The 16,534-nt window shown below is 35.0% G+C and overlaps 1 protein-coding gene across 1 annotated transcript; it reads right to left on the bottom strand.

The window, feature by feature from the left end:
* Positions 1–6,365: 6,365 nt before the first annotated feature.
* Positions 6,366–13,427, bottom strand: LOC111512694 (uncharacterized). The gene is made up of 5 exons (XM_023168840.2): positions 13,275–13,427; positions 10,952–11,099; positions 10,625–10,822; positions 8,157–8,271; positions 6,366–6,713 (listed from the first exon to the last, which is right to left on the bottom strand). The coding sequence occupies exons 1-5, from the start codon at positions 13,324–13,326 to the stop codon at positions 6,492–6,494; spliced, it is 735 nt and encodes a 244-aa protein (XP_023024608.2). The 5' UTR covers positions 13,327–13,427; the 3' UTR covers positions 6,366–6,491.
* Between the last annotated feature and the right edge of the window lie 3,107 nt (positions 13,428–16,534).

Raw genomic sequence — 16,534 nt, 5'->3', positions numbered from 1 at the left:
GTCGTTCCAGGAAATACAGAACCTGGGAAGTGAGTTTCCATAAGAATCTCAGCACTCTCCTGGAGGTTGGCGGCTTTGTTGCCATTTTCCCTCGTCAGGATGCCGATACTCTTATGGTGGTCATTTGAGAGTGCCTTCTGTAGCCTAGAAGCTAGTGGAAAGACTTCGACCTCACAATAGGCTCTCCAGGCTTCTCTTTGCTTTCGTCTGCAGACTTATTTGCACTCTCTGAGGTTGGCTTGATATGTACCCTAGTCCTCTTCGAGTCTTGTATGTTTTGCGTTGTTAAAGGTCTTTTTCGCTGTCTTCCTGAGGTGTTCCAATTCAAAGCACCACCATGTGTTGGTTGTGCCATGTGTTTGAACCATCCTAATCGGACAGGATTCCTTATAGGCAATGTCTATTTTGTTGTGGATAGATACCGTATACCTTTCCAGTTCTTCATTATTGCCAGGAATCAGGACCTCTGTTTCCCGCAGAGCTCCTCTTGAGAGTCGATCGTCCTCTTCGGGTCACGGGATTTTACAGTGATCTTGAGATCCTGCCTCTGTTCAAGATTGTTAGATCTTTCTGTATTATATATTCATATAGTGACTTAACTCGAGCGTTGATATCCTTGCTGCCCCAGCTCAAGTGGTGAGAGTTTGATCGCAACCCAATATGAGCTCCACTCTCTAGTTGAGGCAGTGATCCACTAGTACCTCTATTTCTCTGGTCGGTGGTAGGGTGGCTGCATCTGAAGAGAGGTACACCGATGAGATAATCAACGCCATATATTTGCCTTTTCCAACTGGACGTTCAGCGGGAACGCTCTGTATTTCCTAGGAACGTAGACAGCCGTCCTAGGTTGCTGGTTGCTTGGTAAGCTGAAAATTTGACCAGGACATATGCCTCCTCACTCTGAAGCGATCTTGGTGAAATTGGGGACACGTGTGAATCGTTGTATATATGCCATGCGGCATATGGGTGTCTACAATATGCTGTACCCTTTGTCAGTAGTCCCACTGTAATTCAAAGGTGCATATAGATTATAAGTATCGAAGGTTACTGATGAGTGTCCACAGTGTGTGCACTTCATAGCGGATTTCAATTGACCAACTAAATTGTCTACAATCTTAGATTTGTTCGTGTTCAAATATCTCAGCCAGGACTCTTGCGCTCTTCCGCTATCGATCAATTTTTCGTCCTCATGTAAACCTTCTGAAAGATAACGAAGGAATTCCAGGGCGTGTTGATGGGCAGAACCCATGAATTGTTTGTAAAAGTTTGTAACTGTTGATACTACGTTTGCAACTTCTGTCTTCTTCTGAGTAATCACGGATACGATGATTCACCCCGGTAGGTTAAGGAATTCAAAGCTGAACTGAATTGGATAGGGAAGGCGTTTCGGAGTTGAGTAGTAGATGATGATCACTCTAGAACTTGTTCATAATTTTTTGTATCTTCTGGTAGGAATGTATGGTGAGTATCACAAAAAATATGGGAGGTTTCATGAGGGATTACTCTCTCATCATGACTAGGGTATACATATGAAATGGAAACAACGAAATGAAAAAAAATTTCATCCAGTGAATGTGACGATGGAATAGTGCCAAAAACATAAGCTGAATTACCACGCTGTATAGCTAAACTGATTTCTAGGATCAGAAAGATAATATATCTTTTTTATTTGATTTCTTCAGTCATTCTTCTTCCAATTTCGTTAACAAAATTCAGAGATAAGACACATTTCCATGGAATTAGGGTCATTCCATAAGGATGTTTGCCATCACAGTTAGTACCTAGTGGTTCTAGGATAGAAGGTATCCCGGCTGATATCAAGGCCCTCTTTCTGCAGCTCAAACTATGAGTACCTTTTTCATTTACCTAACTACCACAAATACATTTACGATGGGTACAGATATCTAAGCCTAATCTGAGTCCAATGGCTACCCTGAATGTATCATTATCTTATTAGTGTTCCCAAAGAAGAACCGGTTATTCGGTTAACCATGCACCAGATTCTTCAATATTGGCGGCTTTGAGGCAAGATTTCTCAGAGGGAGATGACAAGGATGAAGCGATGGAATCGGAAACAATTCCTACTAAAGGTTCGTCCCATGCTTTTTGAAGTGATTTGAGATCCATAGGCACATTACTTTAGGTTTGAAAAACCAAATAGATTCGCCTATAGTTTTATATTGTCAAAAGAGACTGGAAGTATCGTTTCTATCAATTGTAAAACATTGTTGATGGAAGACATGAATACTGATAAAGTCAGCGATGATCCTGAGCGTAGACCCAACCCTTCGCGATTCACAGGCAATGTTGCTTGAGACCAAGAAATATCAGTGAAAAAGCTGTTGGTAACATTTTCAATTATTATACGTAGGTGATCATCAAACTTTTTAAGATATACTTGATTTTTCCAAATAGGAGAGCATTTCGGAATATACAGTACTTTAGGAATGGCTAAAAAAATTTTAATAAAAAAGAAAGTATGCAAATCGTATAGACAGTTGTAAATCGACTCAAGGAAATCTATTTTGTTCTGTAAACTTTCGCATAGAGCTTCCATAGTGAGAGGGGCGCCAAGTAGTCCCCATTTCGATTTTTCTATGAGTTTTATACCAGAAACAACTTTCATAATGTCGGCAAAAGAGTCTGATTCAAGACTTGGATTGAAAATCAATTCGCATTTATCGAAGTTAGGTTCAAGACCAATTTGTTTCGAACTGTTAATAAATATCTCCAAATCCTTCAATATAAGGTCAATATCATCTCCAATGCATCCGTCTTCCAGATACCAATAGTTGAATTCTGAATTCAGTTTTCTAGTCACTTTTGAATGGTCAGGCAGGAAAGTGCAGGTCCCAAAGGATCGTCTTGTTGGACACCTCTCTGAGATTCATTCAAATGTTCACCAAAATTCAAAAAACTCGGAAAGCCTTAGCATTGATATATAAAAGGCTATAGGTCTGGCAAACTCTCTTGTGACCGTTGAACATCAAATTTCTGTCAATCATATTGAATGCATTTTTAAAATGCAACTTGAGGTAAATTTTTGATAACGAATTTGGATGTTGATAGATATATCACCGTGCTGCATAGGCGACCGCTTCGCATCCCAATGGAATACCGAAGCCAAATTGAATGAGACGTAAAATGGACCCAAGGTTATCTTCGATCCGAAAACAACCTAGTTTGGTCACTAACCGGTGGAAGAAAGTTCCGATGGCAATGGACGTATTCCTCCGTCTTTCTGTTTAAGCGCACAGAGAGATGCACCGTAAAATATTGGATTAACTCCGCCAGATAATGGGAAATCACAAAGATTTTTTACAGAAGTGAGCAGTTTATCTCTAGAATTACCAGCACTGTAACTAAGGAGGTCTTATATTATATGTGACTTGGGCGAAAGCCATCTAGTCCTCCAACCGATCCAGTGCGCAACGCTTTCACTGTTGCAAGTAAAAGTTGTTCGGGAATTTGGAACGTTGAATTGCTTGTTTGATCAAATAAAGGTTCAGATGAATTCGATATTGAGTCGGCTTGAAAATGTGTAAGAGTGAGCTTTGATATATCATTGTCATAATTAGCGAGAGTATCGTTAGAAATAAGAATCCCAATAGCAGATGAAATATCTCCCTCTCCAACTTTATTCGAAATAATTTTTGAGATAATCACTTTGAATCGTTTGACAATCGCTGGCGGAATAGCAGATGATTCGTTATTAATCGTTTTTATGTTTCTCTTCATCAATGTTGTGAGAGATATTTTCCTCACCTCTCTCGAATATTGTATAAGGAGAACCGTGAATGTGAAATTAAGTAGATTTTCCGAACTGGAAAATGAGTTCTGCATTAAACATTCATCGATGACTTCAGGTAAGACGGATGCTACGCAAATTCTAGCTGATCTGGGGATTCACCTCACAATATTAGTAGAGTTCTTCAAAGCAGATAATTTTTTGAATAATGATAATGTGCCTTGTCCTGTTTTATTCGAGTCATTACTGGAATTTTCAATTAATGAATCCTTCGACAACAAAATGTTTTGTGAATATTTCCATTAGGAATTTTGAGGCCAGTTTTGGATCTTAATGATACATGACAAGTTGTACAAACATTTTCCATGTCATATGACTGTTTCAGTTCATCATCACGAACAGAATCCATTCAAATTAGTAGAGACAGATTTATTCAGAATTGAAAACTTGGACTGAACCTGAATAATAAACGTGACAGCTATCGTATCTTGAAAATTGTCTACTTTACTTTACAGTATACCTCGTCTTCGAATGAAAATATATTCTATACTTTTCATTTCTATTCATTCCAGTTGAACTATTTATCAGCAAATTGGATTCCAATTTGAGTTCGGTTAATAATGATGAGTCGATATTCAGTTCAGTTTTATCTCATATAAGTCATTGGCATGAATACTACTTTAAAGGGAAAATCTCAAAACGTTTTATTCTGATCATAACATTCGAAAATTCTCAGATCACATTTTATTTTTCTGCTATAAAAATAAGTCAAACTTTGGGTATCACAATGAATCTTGACTATAAGTTTGATTGATTGATTATAATTTTGAATTAGTAGTGGATATTTTCGATGAATTGCATCCCAATCGGGAATCCATTTCTAAATCAACCGTTTCAAAAACATTGCAGCTTTTTCATGAAACTGAGGGTGTCAAAGATTGATCAAAAAGAGGAAGACCAGTAAGCAATACAAATGAAGAAAATTCTTTGAATGTCATGTTAGATGTGGTGGAAAATCCATTATATTCGGCACAACAGAGGGCTCTGAATCATAACATGAGTCGATATTTCATTAAATAAATTTGCAAACTGCAAAAATTCCATCCATATAAAATTCTTTTGGTACCAGAATTGAGGGAGGAATTGGGTGAAGTTATTATGGATGAATTAAATGAAAATGTCAACTTTGTCAACAACATATTTTTTTCTGACGAATCTACATTTTGTTTAAACGGGCACGTTAATCGACACAACTGTATGTTTTGGTCAGACCAAAATCCACATTGGATGGAGGAGGTTCACACTCAACGGCCACAAAAAGTAAATGTCTGGTATGGCATTATTGGTGGACACATTATAGGACCCTGTTTTATAAACGAAAATTTGGCCTCTGAACGATATTCATAACTTTTAAAACAGCATATTACTCCAGTGCTTAGACAATTACTCCCGAATGATAATAATTACAATTTTCCTGCAGAACAAATATAGTTTCAAGAAGATGGGGCTCCTCAAAATTTTGGGCGTGTGGTACCGGCATATCTAGATGAAACTTTTCCTGATAAATAGATTGAATGCAGGGGAGCAATTGAATGGACAGATAGGTCTCCCGATGTGAACTCACTTGACATTTTTCTATGAGTTCACATGAAAAATGTAGTCTACAAAAATAGGAGGCCAAATATCTAAGAATTGCAAGGAATAATAAGGAATTCCTCGTCACTTCACAACTTTGTTCAACGAGTTCATTAGGAGGTAAATGGTAAATACTTTAAGCACCTTATTGAATGGAATCCAAAAAAATTTGTTGTTCATTAAAATTTGTTTCCTTTCTTTCTCATAAAATTTTAAATATCCTAGATATCTATCGTTTCATGTATTTTTATCAACCCCGAACAATTATACTTTTTTATTTTCTGTAAAAAAATTACAATTGAGTTGTAATCATATCCACATACTCCACCTTGTGTATGAATATCATTTCTTGCTTCCTTTTTAGTAAATTTGACAGTAGTAAAAAGTTAATTTCGAAATTAGATTACTTGAAAACGGTTGAATCGGGAAATGAAGTGCTATATCAATTTCGTTCAGACTTTCGAGCAGAATTGATATAAGAAACAATATATAGGGTGTTCTATTAAAGAAAAAGCTACTTTGTTTCTTCTTTTTGACTGATCCTGTATACTTAATTTTCATTCAGTGTGATATATTTTGTAAAACACAAAATCTTTTGTATCCTAACATTTTCCGCTAGCTATCTTACTTTAAGAGATAATCGACCATTTCCATACATATCAGCGACCCCATGTGTTCAATATTCAATAATATATCAGGTACGATTTCGAACTGTTTCGGAATGTTCCCGAATACATTTTTCATGGATAGGAGATAGTGGGCTACACAACATATAACTCCCTTGATCATTCCTCAATGGTCTGAGATGTTTCAGAATGTACCCGGACGTTCCAGACTATTCCCGAATATTCCACATCGTTGTAGACTGTTCAGGGATGATCTAGAATGTTGAGTAGGAGTAGGAATGTAGGAATTTATGTTCGCTATTTAGGCGAAGCCAGATCGAGTGATAGCCAGATAAAGGGTGAGTAATTGAATGATATTTTGCAATGCATTAATTCTATTGTTCGAAAAAATTCAATAATATTCATCAAAAATATTGTAGCACAAATGTAAATTAATAATATTTTAAGTTTCGGCATAAAGTAAATAATAATCACAATCAGGTTTATGGTTTCGGTTTAAGACCATCTGGATAAGGAGTAGTTCGACAAAATTCAAGGATAGCATCAATCTTCTCATTTTGTTGGAAATAGTTTGTGTTCAGCCTGGTATGGAAAAACTCTCCTAGTTTATTTCCCAGAGCCCCAGAGTTCAGAAAATTTTTGATTGTGAACCCTAAAGTCGATGAAACGATTTCTTCTATGTCTCCTAATCCAGTGAAGCTTAGCTGAAAACGAAAGAACACATATAATAATGACATTTTATATCAGTTCAAGATTATGATTATGGGTTCCTAATAACGACATTTTAATTTATAAGAGCTGAAATATTCTTGGAATGTACTTCATTACAAGAGAAAACAAAGTTTGTTGTTGGTTGTTAGATTTGATGCTATATCTATAGAAGAGAGACAAATCTCCAACCCCTTTTCGATGTTCCAGAGTATCAAGGTTGCATGTGATGTTCGCGTCTCCAATCAGGCGAATGGTTGTTTTCTGGATGGAATCCAGCAACTTCGGGGTATGTTTGGGGGCAGAGTTGCATACATGTGATCAATACTCCAAAAAAGGCCTGATCTAACTATATAAAGCACCAAAAGTTGTTGAGGTGTGTTCAGTTTTCTGGTTGGGAACAGTGTTCCAAGCTTTTGAGAAGCAGCCTTTGCAATTCCAGCGTAGCCGATATCCTGGAATCCAAATGGAATGACAAGTGTGCTGGCATCAGCAAAGTAATATATTTGATTTTCCAATATGATAGACCCAAAAATGTACGCCTTCGAACTTTTTCGTAACATTGAAATTTCTGTTAGTAGAACATTTAGAAACAAACTTTTTCATTCCTTCATTTGTTTTCGTAGCTCTCTCGTTTTACAAAAAGAATTGAAAACCACTTCATTGCTTATCCTCCGATCACCTATCATTTAATTTTATTATTGATATGTTGATGAGATATGGAGTACGAGTAAACAATTTCAACATTAGGTATATCTGCAAAAACTTTTGGAAATGATAACAAGCCTCTTTCTATGTAATCGAGAAAATACATATAATTACCAGATTGGTCATATGCTTGAATTTACTATTACTATTTCGGTAGTTTTTGATGTGAAGAGTAATAATAGTGATCTGACGTTAGTACATTAGAAAGGACTCAGTTGTATCTTTGAAAGAAGCCTGTTTTCAGATTAGTCAGTGGGCTATGCTTGAAGACTGGCAGTAAACAAATCTAAAGAAATGAACTTTAAACGTTGAAGCCAGTCTCGAATATACCTACACAGTAGGTTGAATGTCAGTGCAGGTATCTTTGCAGAAAATTTCCGGCATATGCAATTGGCAATACAACTGGAAGAGTCGACCTTCAATTTTGGAACCAGCACCCGCCTGTCGGATATAATCCAACGCCCTTCGTGGTATTAGCCAGGAAAGTAGTTGTTTTCTGATAGGCGTCAGTCCATTCAACCTTCTGTGTAGGTATATTCGAGACTGGCTTGAACGTTTAAAGTTCATTTCTTTAGATTTACATGTTACTATTTTCGATATATCTCAAAATGACGTAGGTCTTGCGATGATGAAATTCTTTGATAAGCGTTCTTTCAATATAATAAAAGTTATTATTCAGATACCTTCGACCAACTTAACTTGATGAATTGATGATCTTTGAATTTACTTACACCAACTTGATCAGCAGTCCAGTAGACAGTGAGATCATTTACTTGTTCAGTCAAATTGAAACCTGGCTTCGTGAAATTAACTCTTCCCCACCAGTCTGTGTTATCCATAGTGATGCTGAAAAAAATATAAATTTCAAATTTGTAACTTCTTCATGGTCTTGAGGAAGTCATTGTCGCAGTAGTAGTAGGTAGTAATAGTAGTAAGGGTAATACTTCTAGTAACAATACTCACTAGGAGTAGTATCTTGAGTGGGAACTCATATGTTTTTTTTGTATCTATATGAGTCCCCCGAATACTTTTTGATACAAATAACACATATTTACTCAAACTCCACAGCAAAGGGAGACCACAAAAAGATATAGTTTATTTCCTAATGAAATTTTTATTTTGTTTTGGTATGGATTGGCAAACTTGTCAGCCCATATGAATTTTCAACCTTCAGACTTCTCTGAGCGATTTTCTGTAATGACATCTCATTGACACTGATAATTCCAGACTTCGAACTGAATCAAATTCACCTAAATCCCGACCAGCTGCTCTAGAAGTGGAACTCTTCCATTTTTGCTTCATTATGGTCAAAGATCAGGCAGGAAAATACAAACTCTCAATGATTCTACCAGCTCAAGGATCTAGATCACTAATCAGATCGTATCTCATCAACCGTCAACAAAAGGTTACCATAGAAGGAAACAGCTCACAATATTTGAAGCTGATATGTGGAGTGCCACAGGGCTCTATTTTGGGACCCCTTTTGTTTGCTATCTAAATATCTCAACTTGAAAAATGTTTATAATTTTGTAATATACATTTGTATGTAGACGATACCCAGTTGTATTATAGCTTCTCACCTGAAATGATAGATAATGCGTGTACTCAAATCAATAGTGACTTGAAATTATTTGTGAAAAATGCTTCTGATCACTGCTTGAATATAAATTGTAGTAAATCCAATGTTATTGTTTGCGGACCAAAAGGCCCTAGAAATGATATTTGCAAATCTGTGAAAGTAGTAGTAAATGATCATGTACTTGGGGTTGACCCAGAAGCCAAAAGCTTGGGCATCATTTTAGATAAAGACTTGAAATTCGGAAGTCAGGTTAATCAGTTTATTAGGCGTGCATATTATTCGCTTAATTTTCTACCCATGATGGTGAAGGCGAATTTGTGCGAATCATTAGTTTCATCTATATTCAATTATGCTGATGTTTTGTATGGTCCATGTTTAACCAACCAATTCAAGAAAAAGATACAAAAAGTACAGAATTCCTGCTTACGGTTGATTTTTGGTATCAGAAGAAGAGAAAGAATATCACATAAACTGAAGGATACCGGCTGGTTAAATATGAACGATAGGAGACTGTTACATGCTGTAACTTTGTTTTACACAATAATTAATAGTAAAGTGCCGTCTTACTTACACCAGAAAGTTACTTTCAGAACGGATGTGCATAATATTAATGTAAGGTATAAAGGCCGACTAACTCTGCTATCCTTTAGAAGGAGTTTCAGCTACCAGATCTGTGCAATTATAATGACATTCCCGAGCCCATGAAACGAGATGACTTCAATAATTTTAATATCAATTTCAAACGATCCTTATTATCTTCAAACTATTAACGACCCAATAGCTACCTACCTATTACAAATCTATAAATAGTCATAATATTTTAAGATATTTAAAAATCCTTTTTGTTAATTCCTTTGCGTACTAGGCGACATTTTTGAGGTTAAGTTGAAGAGCAATTGAAATTGAACTTCGCCTTTTATCTTCATATAATAAATGAACTGGACATGATTGATTTACTTTAAATGTATTAGAAGATAATGAAGACGATATTATTATTGTTATTATCAAAATGCAGTCTTTTCGGAGACTTGGAAGAAATGGACATGTTAAATGACTCTCGAGTACAAAATCAGTAACTTTTGAAGAGACTAGGTTTTACTTTTTTGCATAAAGTGATACTTTCAGTGTATATAGTGGATATATGTGGCTCCACTAAAATTTTCATTTTGTTTTAGTTATTTTCAAAAAAAAAATATGACACACTTCTACTGATATTCGATAGAATTGGGCTGCATGGTGTTGAAGATGACCAACTAGCCTTCAGTACATAAATTTAATTTTTTATTTCTATCATCTGCAATAGATGAATATTGAGTGTTTTAATATTTAGACATTCATTAAAATATTTTCTGTTTGAATTTAACTACTGATCGAGTTTAGTAAGAATATCAACTAGTGTAACTGAAATGCCATATAATAACTATTGATTCAACAAAATATTTTTTTCGTAATGAAAATGCTCTTCAGAAAATACTTGAAGGCTGGCTTCATTTGAACTGTAAACAATATTCATTAAAATTTATTGATTATTTTTGTTCGAAACTTCGTTATTTCCGATTGAGTCTGAAAATCAGTCAACCTGAGCTCAAAAGAGGACAAAGTAAGACAACCAGAACTCACTTCATGTTTCCTTCCAGTGCACTAGGATTCGAATTAGCATCGATGTCGACTTTATACAATGAAGTAAGTAGCCATTTGTTCCAGTGGATGTTGTAGTCAAATATCACATGTGGTTCATGGTCTTCGGTCAATTGTTTAGCAGTAACATTCCACTGAGGAAGCCCATACCATATCATATTGCTGACATTGAAAGAGGCACTAGAAAATCAAAAATTAAAACGATTACTATTCGCTTTTTCGAAACAAATTTTCGGGGACTGTTATTTCAGATTGGAGTTATTTCCCGAAATATGTCACAAATTATCTTTAAAAAAGTTTGAAGTATACCTAGAGAATCCAAAATCTAATGTCCAATACAGGTTTCTTGAGATAATTAGGGGATCGTGAGACTTGTAGCCCAAGGAAGGAATCCCCAGAATCATTGCTTTTTGAAAACAGTCTACCAGTTTGTAACCAAGGTCTAAGTCTTTTCCAGCTGGTGAATAAAAATAAATGAAATGGATAATCAAAATTGGTACACAGTAAAGAGAAAAATATAAAATTACATGAAAAAGTTGGCAACTAATAATGATTGAACTAATATCCAATGGTATTATTTTTTTCCTTAAATATCAGAATAAAACCGGAAATTTCTAGTAATTTTGTAGATACACATAATATTTTATGTTCAATAATAAAATTCATAAAAATTAGTGAATATAACATTATAGAATATGTAATGAGTGTATAATTTCAAAGCAATTTTGGGCTGCCACCTTAATTTCCACCATTTTGGTTTTTTTTCTTCTAAAGTTTGATATTCATATCATGGAAAAGCATTGGACGTCCGCCATATTAGTTCAGAGATAATTCAATTTATTTTTTTCTTTACAGAATACGTTTTTACCAAGAATTAATTTCTTGGTAAAAACAGTTATCGTTGACATTTAGTTATCGTTGGACATATTCCTGTCTGTTCGTTTCATTTTGCCGATCTACAACTCATTGAAATTGATATGGAAGCCATCTTGTTTTCCGGCATTCAGAAGTGTTTAAATTTCATTGATTGCATATATACACCATCTTGCTGAAATATTATTATGCCTCCGGATAAAAAACACTGATACTCGAATATAATCTAACAATTTTTCTTCTATTTAATTTTTTCGCTATCACTTTCTAACACTCTCGTAGCTTGAAATGAACTTAATCTAAGCTGAATTCTCAACCTGTCTAAAATAAATAAAACAATCAAAGGTTCGCGTACCAAATAAAATTCTACTAAAATTTCCCACGTTCAAATTTACCCTCTTTCATTCAATATCCCTTATGAAACGAAAGCAACATGTAACATGTATTTCATCAGTTCGGACTTCCATTGTCTAATATAATATAAATTGATTTGAAATCCCTGAAAAAAAAATAAACGATTTACCGAAAATAACAATTTTATTAAAACAAAAAACGGAAATTACAGGGAAATAACATACAAGCTACAACCAGGAAATAAAAAATTGAAATATTATTAAAAGCTGAAATAAAAAAAAATGTATTAACAAAAATGAAAAATAAAAATAAAAGTTAAAGTTAAAAGATTCCAAACCAAGTTACATCACGACGTTTCGATTGTTAGTATCCACAATCGTCTTTGGGTGATAACTGGACTTATTCTTCCAAAATCTGATTATTTACAGGTCATTCGGGTGCTTTCATCTTTCACCTATCCCCTCTTTCCTCTTCATTGGTTTTAGTGGAAGATGACCGTTTGGCGGGAGTTGGTCGTTTTTCGCTTGATAAGAGATTTCCATATGTTACGTATCTCTCGCTAACTTGACTGAATGCGTTGTTGGACAACATATACGCGGCTTCCTTGAATTTTCTCCTATACCAGTGTTCCTCTTTGTGGATGATTTCAGCTTGAGCCCACTTGATGATGCTATTCCGGATTTGCTGGTTTCTCCTCGCTGTGTGTGTTTCTTGTGCTCAGCAATGCAAACTATTAATGGCCTCTTAGTTTCACCGATGTATGATTATCCGCACTCGCAGGGTATCCGGTAAGTGCGGAGAATCATACATCGGTAAAACTAAGAGACCATTGAAAGTTCGCATTGCTGGGCACAAGAAACGCACACAGCGAGGAGAAACCAGTAAATCCGGAATAGCAGAGCATGTTTGGACTCATCAACATAATATCAAGTGGACTCAAACTGAAATCATTCACAAAGAGGAACACTGGTTTAGGAGAAAATTCAAGGAAGCCGCGTATATGTTGTCCAACAACGCATTTAGTCAAGCTTACATATTGATTTTATTTATACAACATGTACCTTTGCCCCTCGGACCACAATGCAGAAACTCTGTTACCCCATTAGGTGAATAATACTTTGTGAAATATACGTGAATACAAACACCTTGCAGTGAGATAGTAATGATAACTCAAAATAATAATCGTTAGTGATTGCCATTAATAAACCTCAGGCACCTATTAAACAAAATCATTCTTGTATCTGACCAGTTTAGTTAATCAGAAAATTTTCTTCAATGCAGAAAAATGATAAAAACTTCTAAGCTAGGCCACATTTTGAGAGTATATGATATGAAAAACGATATTGATGACTTCAAAAATTACAAATCGATCTTTACAAATAATCAATTGTAAAGTTAGTCTCACCATTTGCGGTATATACCAGCACAACAAAAGTGAAAAGTTTCAATGATACCATTTTCTTCTTGTAGTAATGTCTCTTTGAAAAGAACACTGAAGTTATTTAAAATTACTTTTGTTTATATAGCTGTTGAATACTTAGACAGGAGCTTTATCAGATACTGAAATGGACTATGTGTTGTTGAAAGGTTATTTGAAAATCAATTAATTTTATCATTTTATTCACTTCAACAAATTGAACAAACCACTCATAATTTCTGAAATGATACAAAAAAATATACAAAATGAGAATCAGTAAAGTCAAAATCGGAGTTGTAGCAATAATTTAGTCGAAGCCAAAACATAAATTAACCAAAGTTCAAGATATAGCATCCAAATTTTTGAAGTTCCACTGAAAGCTATTCAGATAACCTAGCTTGATCATCAAAAAACTATCCATTACTTTACTCAGAGCAACCTTTGTTATAGTAGCTCTATCGACTGATAACTCGGTCAGTAATGCAAACTATCCCCAGTCAATAGCACCCACTTGCTGGTTCAATTTCCAAAAATTTGCTTAACAATTTCAAAGAATATTGTGAAATTATTGGAGTTCAAGGAACATTAATTACGAAAACCCAAGAAGAAAACTCCAACAGCAAAATGTTGTAGGCACCTAATTATGAAATAGGAATCATTGCAGAAGCATTGATTCGAGATAATCGACCATAATACCTTCTTGAAACAGCAAGTTTCATATTAACATTGAATTACACGAAACAAAAAAAATTCTTTCAAAACAAATACTTCTATGTGAACACTGAATTATACATAAAACACTTTCCTCTACTCAGTGTGTATTCCGAACATTCGTTATGGAACTGAAACAGATATCATCCACAGGATTCCTACACCATATACTAAATGAAAGGTGAAATTTTTACTTACATGGAACACTGTCAACACCGTAGACTTTAGGCCTCTTCAGTATCAATCTGGATAAGATTATAAAAGAAACACACAGTTCATTTATGAAATTATGACTTTTCGATCTACTTTTGTCATTGATGACATTGTAATGACATTCATTCGCTCATTTGAATTAATTTCAGCCAAAGGAATCTTGTTGAAATTGAAAGGGTTATATTTTTAGAAGTGATTGAATTTTGGGAAAGAAAATGTTTGGCTTTCTACCACTCCATCTTGATACAGAAAAATGTGGTAATCTTTTGAAAAAAGAAAGGAAGTATTCGATTCAAAAAGAAGTAACTCTATACATAGATGTGTAGATCATGCAAAGAAGCAACTTTCATATATGAACTGGAAGAAAAATTCCTCCTGAAACAGCTTGTTTCATATAAAAATTGAAATTCAGAGAAGAAGAAATATTTTTTGAAACAAATACTTTTATATGAACACTGAACTATACAAAAAACACTTTTCTCTACTCAGTTTGTATTCCAAACATTCACTATGGAATTGAATCATATATCATTCACAGGATTCTTACATTGTATACTAAATGAAAGGTAAAAATTTCACTTAGATGGAACACTGTCATTCTCACTGGTAGACATCGATGTATTGCCGTAAGACACTTGCGTTGGGCCTCTTCAGTACTTATCTGGATAACATTATAAGAAAAAATGAACAATTCATTCATAAAATTACGACTTCATGTCACGGAATGAGTTTGATCTACTTATGTAATGACATTCTCTCGCTTATTTGAATCAATTCCAGCCAAAGGAATCTTGTTCAAATTGGAAGGGCTATATTTTAAGGAGTGATTAATTTTTGGGAAAGGAAGTTTCTGGCTTTCTTCTACTCTATCTTCCGAAGAAAGCAATCAAATTTAGAAGAAGTAACTCTATACATAGATGTGTAGATCATGCAAAGAAGCAACTTTCAGACACAAACTGGAACAGCTACTTTCATATAAACATTGAATTACACGAAAGAAGGAAAATTATTTAAAAACAACTACTGCTGCTGGATGAACGAGGAACATCTGAGAGACTAACCTAAGATATCTTGCATAAATGTCTGTCGACTCTATTTCAATATTCTAATTTAATATCCAGCGTGGCATCAGCCAGGAAAAAGTTGATTTCCGGCAAACATTTCCCAAAACCTACGGTGTAAGTAGTTGGGAGAGATGACTATTCGAATATTTTTTTTGTAAATTTTCATTTTCTTGTACGTATGTATCTCTCATCGATAGTCTTCAGCCACAAAATATGAAATTGGCGATTAGGATATTGGCGTAGAACCAATAACAACAACAAAAACAATCTTCTTAGGAAATGGAAAACATAAATTTCACTTTTCGATTTTTTGACACAAGAACAGACTTTTCAAATATTGGAACACAGTGGCAGAAATGGATCACCCGATTCCAAATATTCCTAGAGGCAATGAATATTTCAGGGGATTCCAGGAGGACTGTCATGCAACTCAATTTCGTAGGAGAGGATGCCTGTTATTTGTATACGTCTCTTCTCGATCCGGGCCGTTATCATCAACTTCCACAACGAACGCAACTTCTTCGACATCACAATTAATTTCAACTAACCAGATAGCGTTTTCTTGCCTGAAGTTACTCAAGATTTTTTCATAAATATTGTACGAATGAATTACAGTAAAAATATTTTGGGGCGATAAAATCATTGCTGTGGTTATCGATAACCCATATTTTTGAAAAACTTCAATTAATACGTTCACTTGTTGCTAGGTTCGCTATCATTCAATCATTGACCTTCTAACAAGTCATCTGAATAGATAAAAAAAATCGTACGTACAATGTGGCTATTGGTTCAGAAAGTGATCCATGCTAGGAATTGTATGTTGGGAGAAAATACTTCGTTAATTCTCAGTTTCAACTTAGTTCGTTCACGTAAAGGGTACATAAGAGGGGCCCACGCAAGGGATCTTCTTCAACAACATTGAAGACCTCGGTTCGAATCTCAAGAGATTATGCCCGGCTACCCGCACTATAACGCAGAAATCTTGACTGAACGAATGTAGATGGCTGACATTCTGGGCTCATTACATCTTCTCAGAGAACATTAAGCATTTACCTAACGGTATGAGGAGTGAGCCCAACCAACGCTTTTTTTTCTCATTGATTCGGCCGTTACTTGATGAAAATCCATAGTAATTTCATAAACTACACCTTACGATTCGATCTTAACAAACCTATTTTTTTTTAAATATCATGACATGTTTCGCACCGTAGCTTTTTCATAGTGATTTACCTAGCAGGTAGTACTCAGTACTGTGTTAGC

Source organism: Leptinotarsa decemlineata, unplaced genomic scaffold (genome assembly GCF_025532065.1).
Source record: "Leptinotarsa decemlineata unplaced genomic scaffold, Ldec_3_MD MMD2_tig00000218_RagTag_RagTag, whole genome shotgun sequence".
Taxonomy (NCBI): domain Eukaryota; kingdom Metazoa; phylum Arthropoda; class Insecta; order Coleoptera; family Chrysomelidae; genus Leptinotarsa; species Leptinotarsa decemlineata.
Note: the sequence above shows the minus strand (reverse complement) of the source record. Positions and strands in the feature narration are given on the sequence as shown.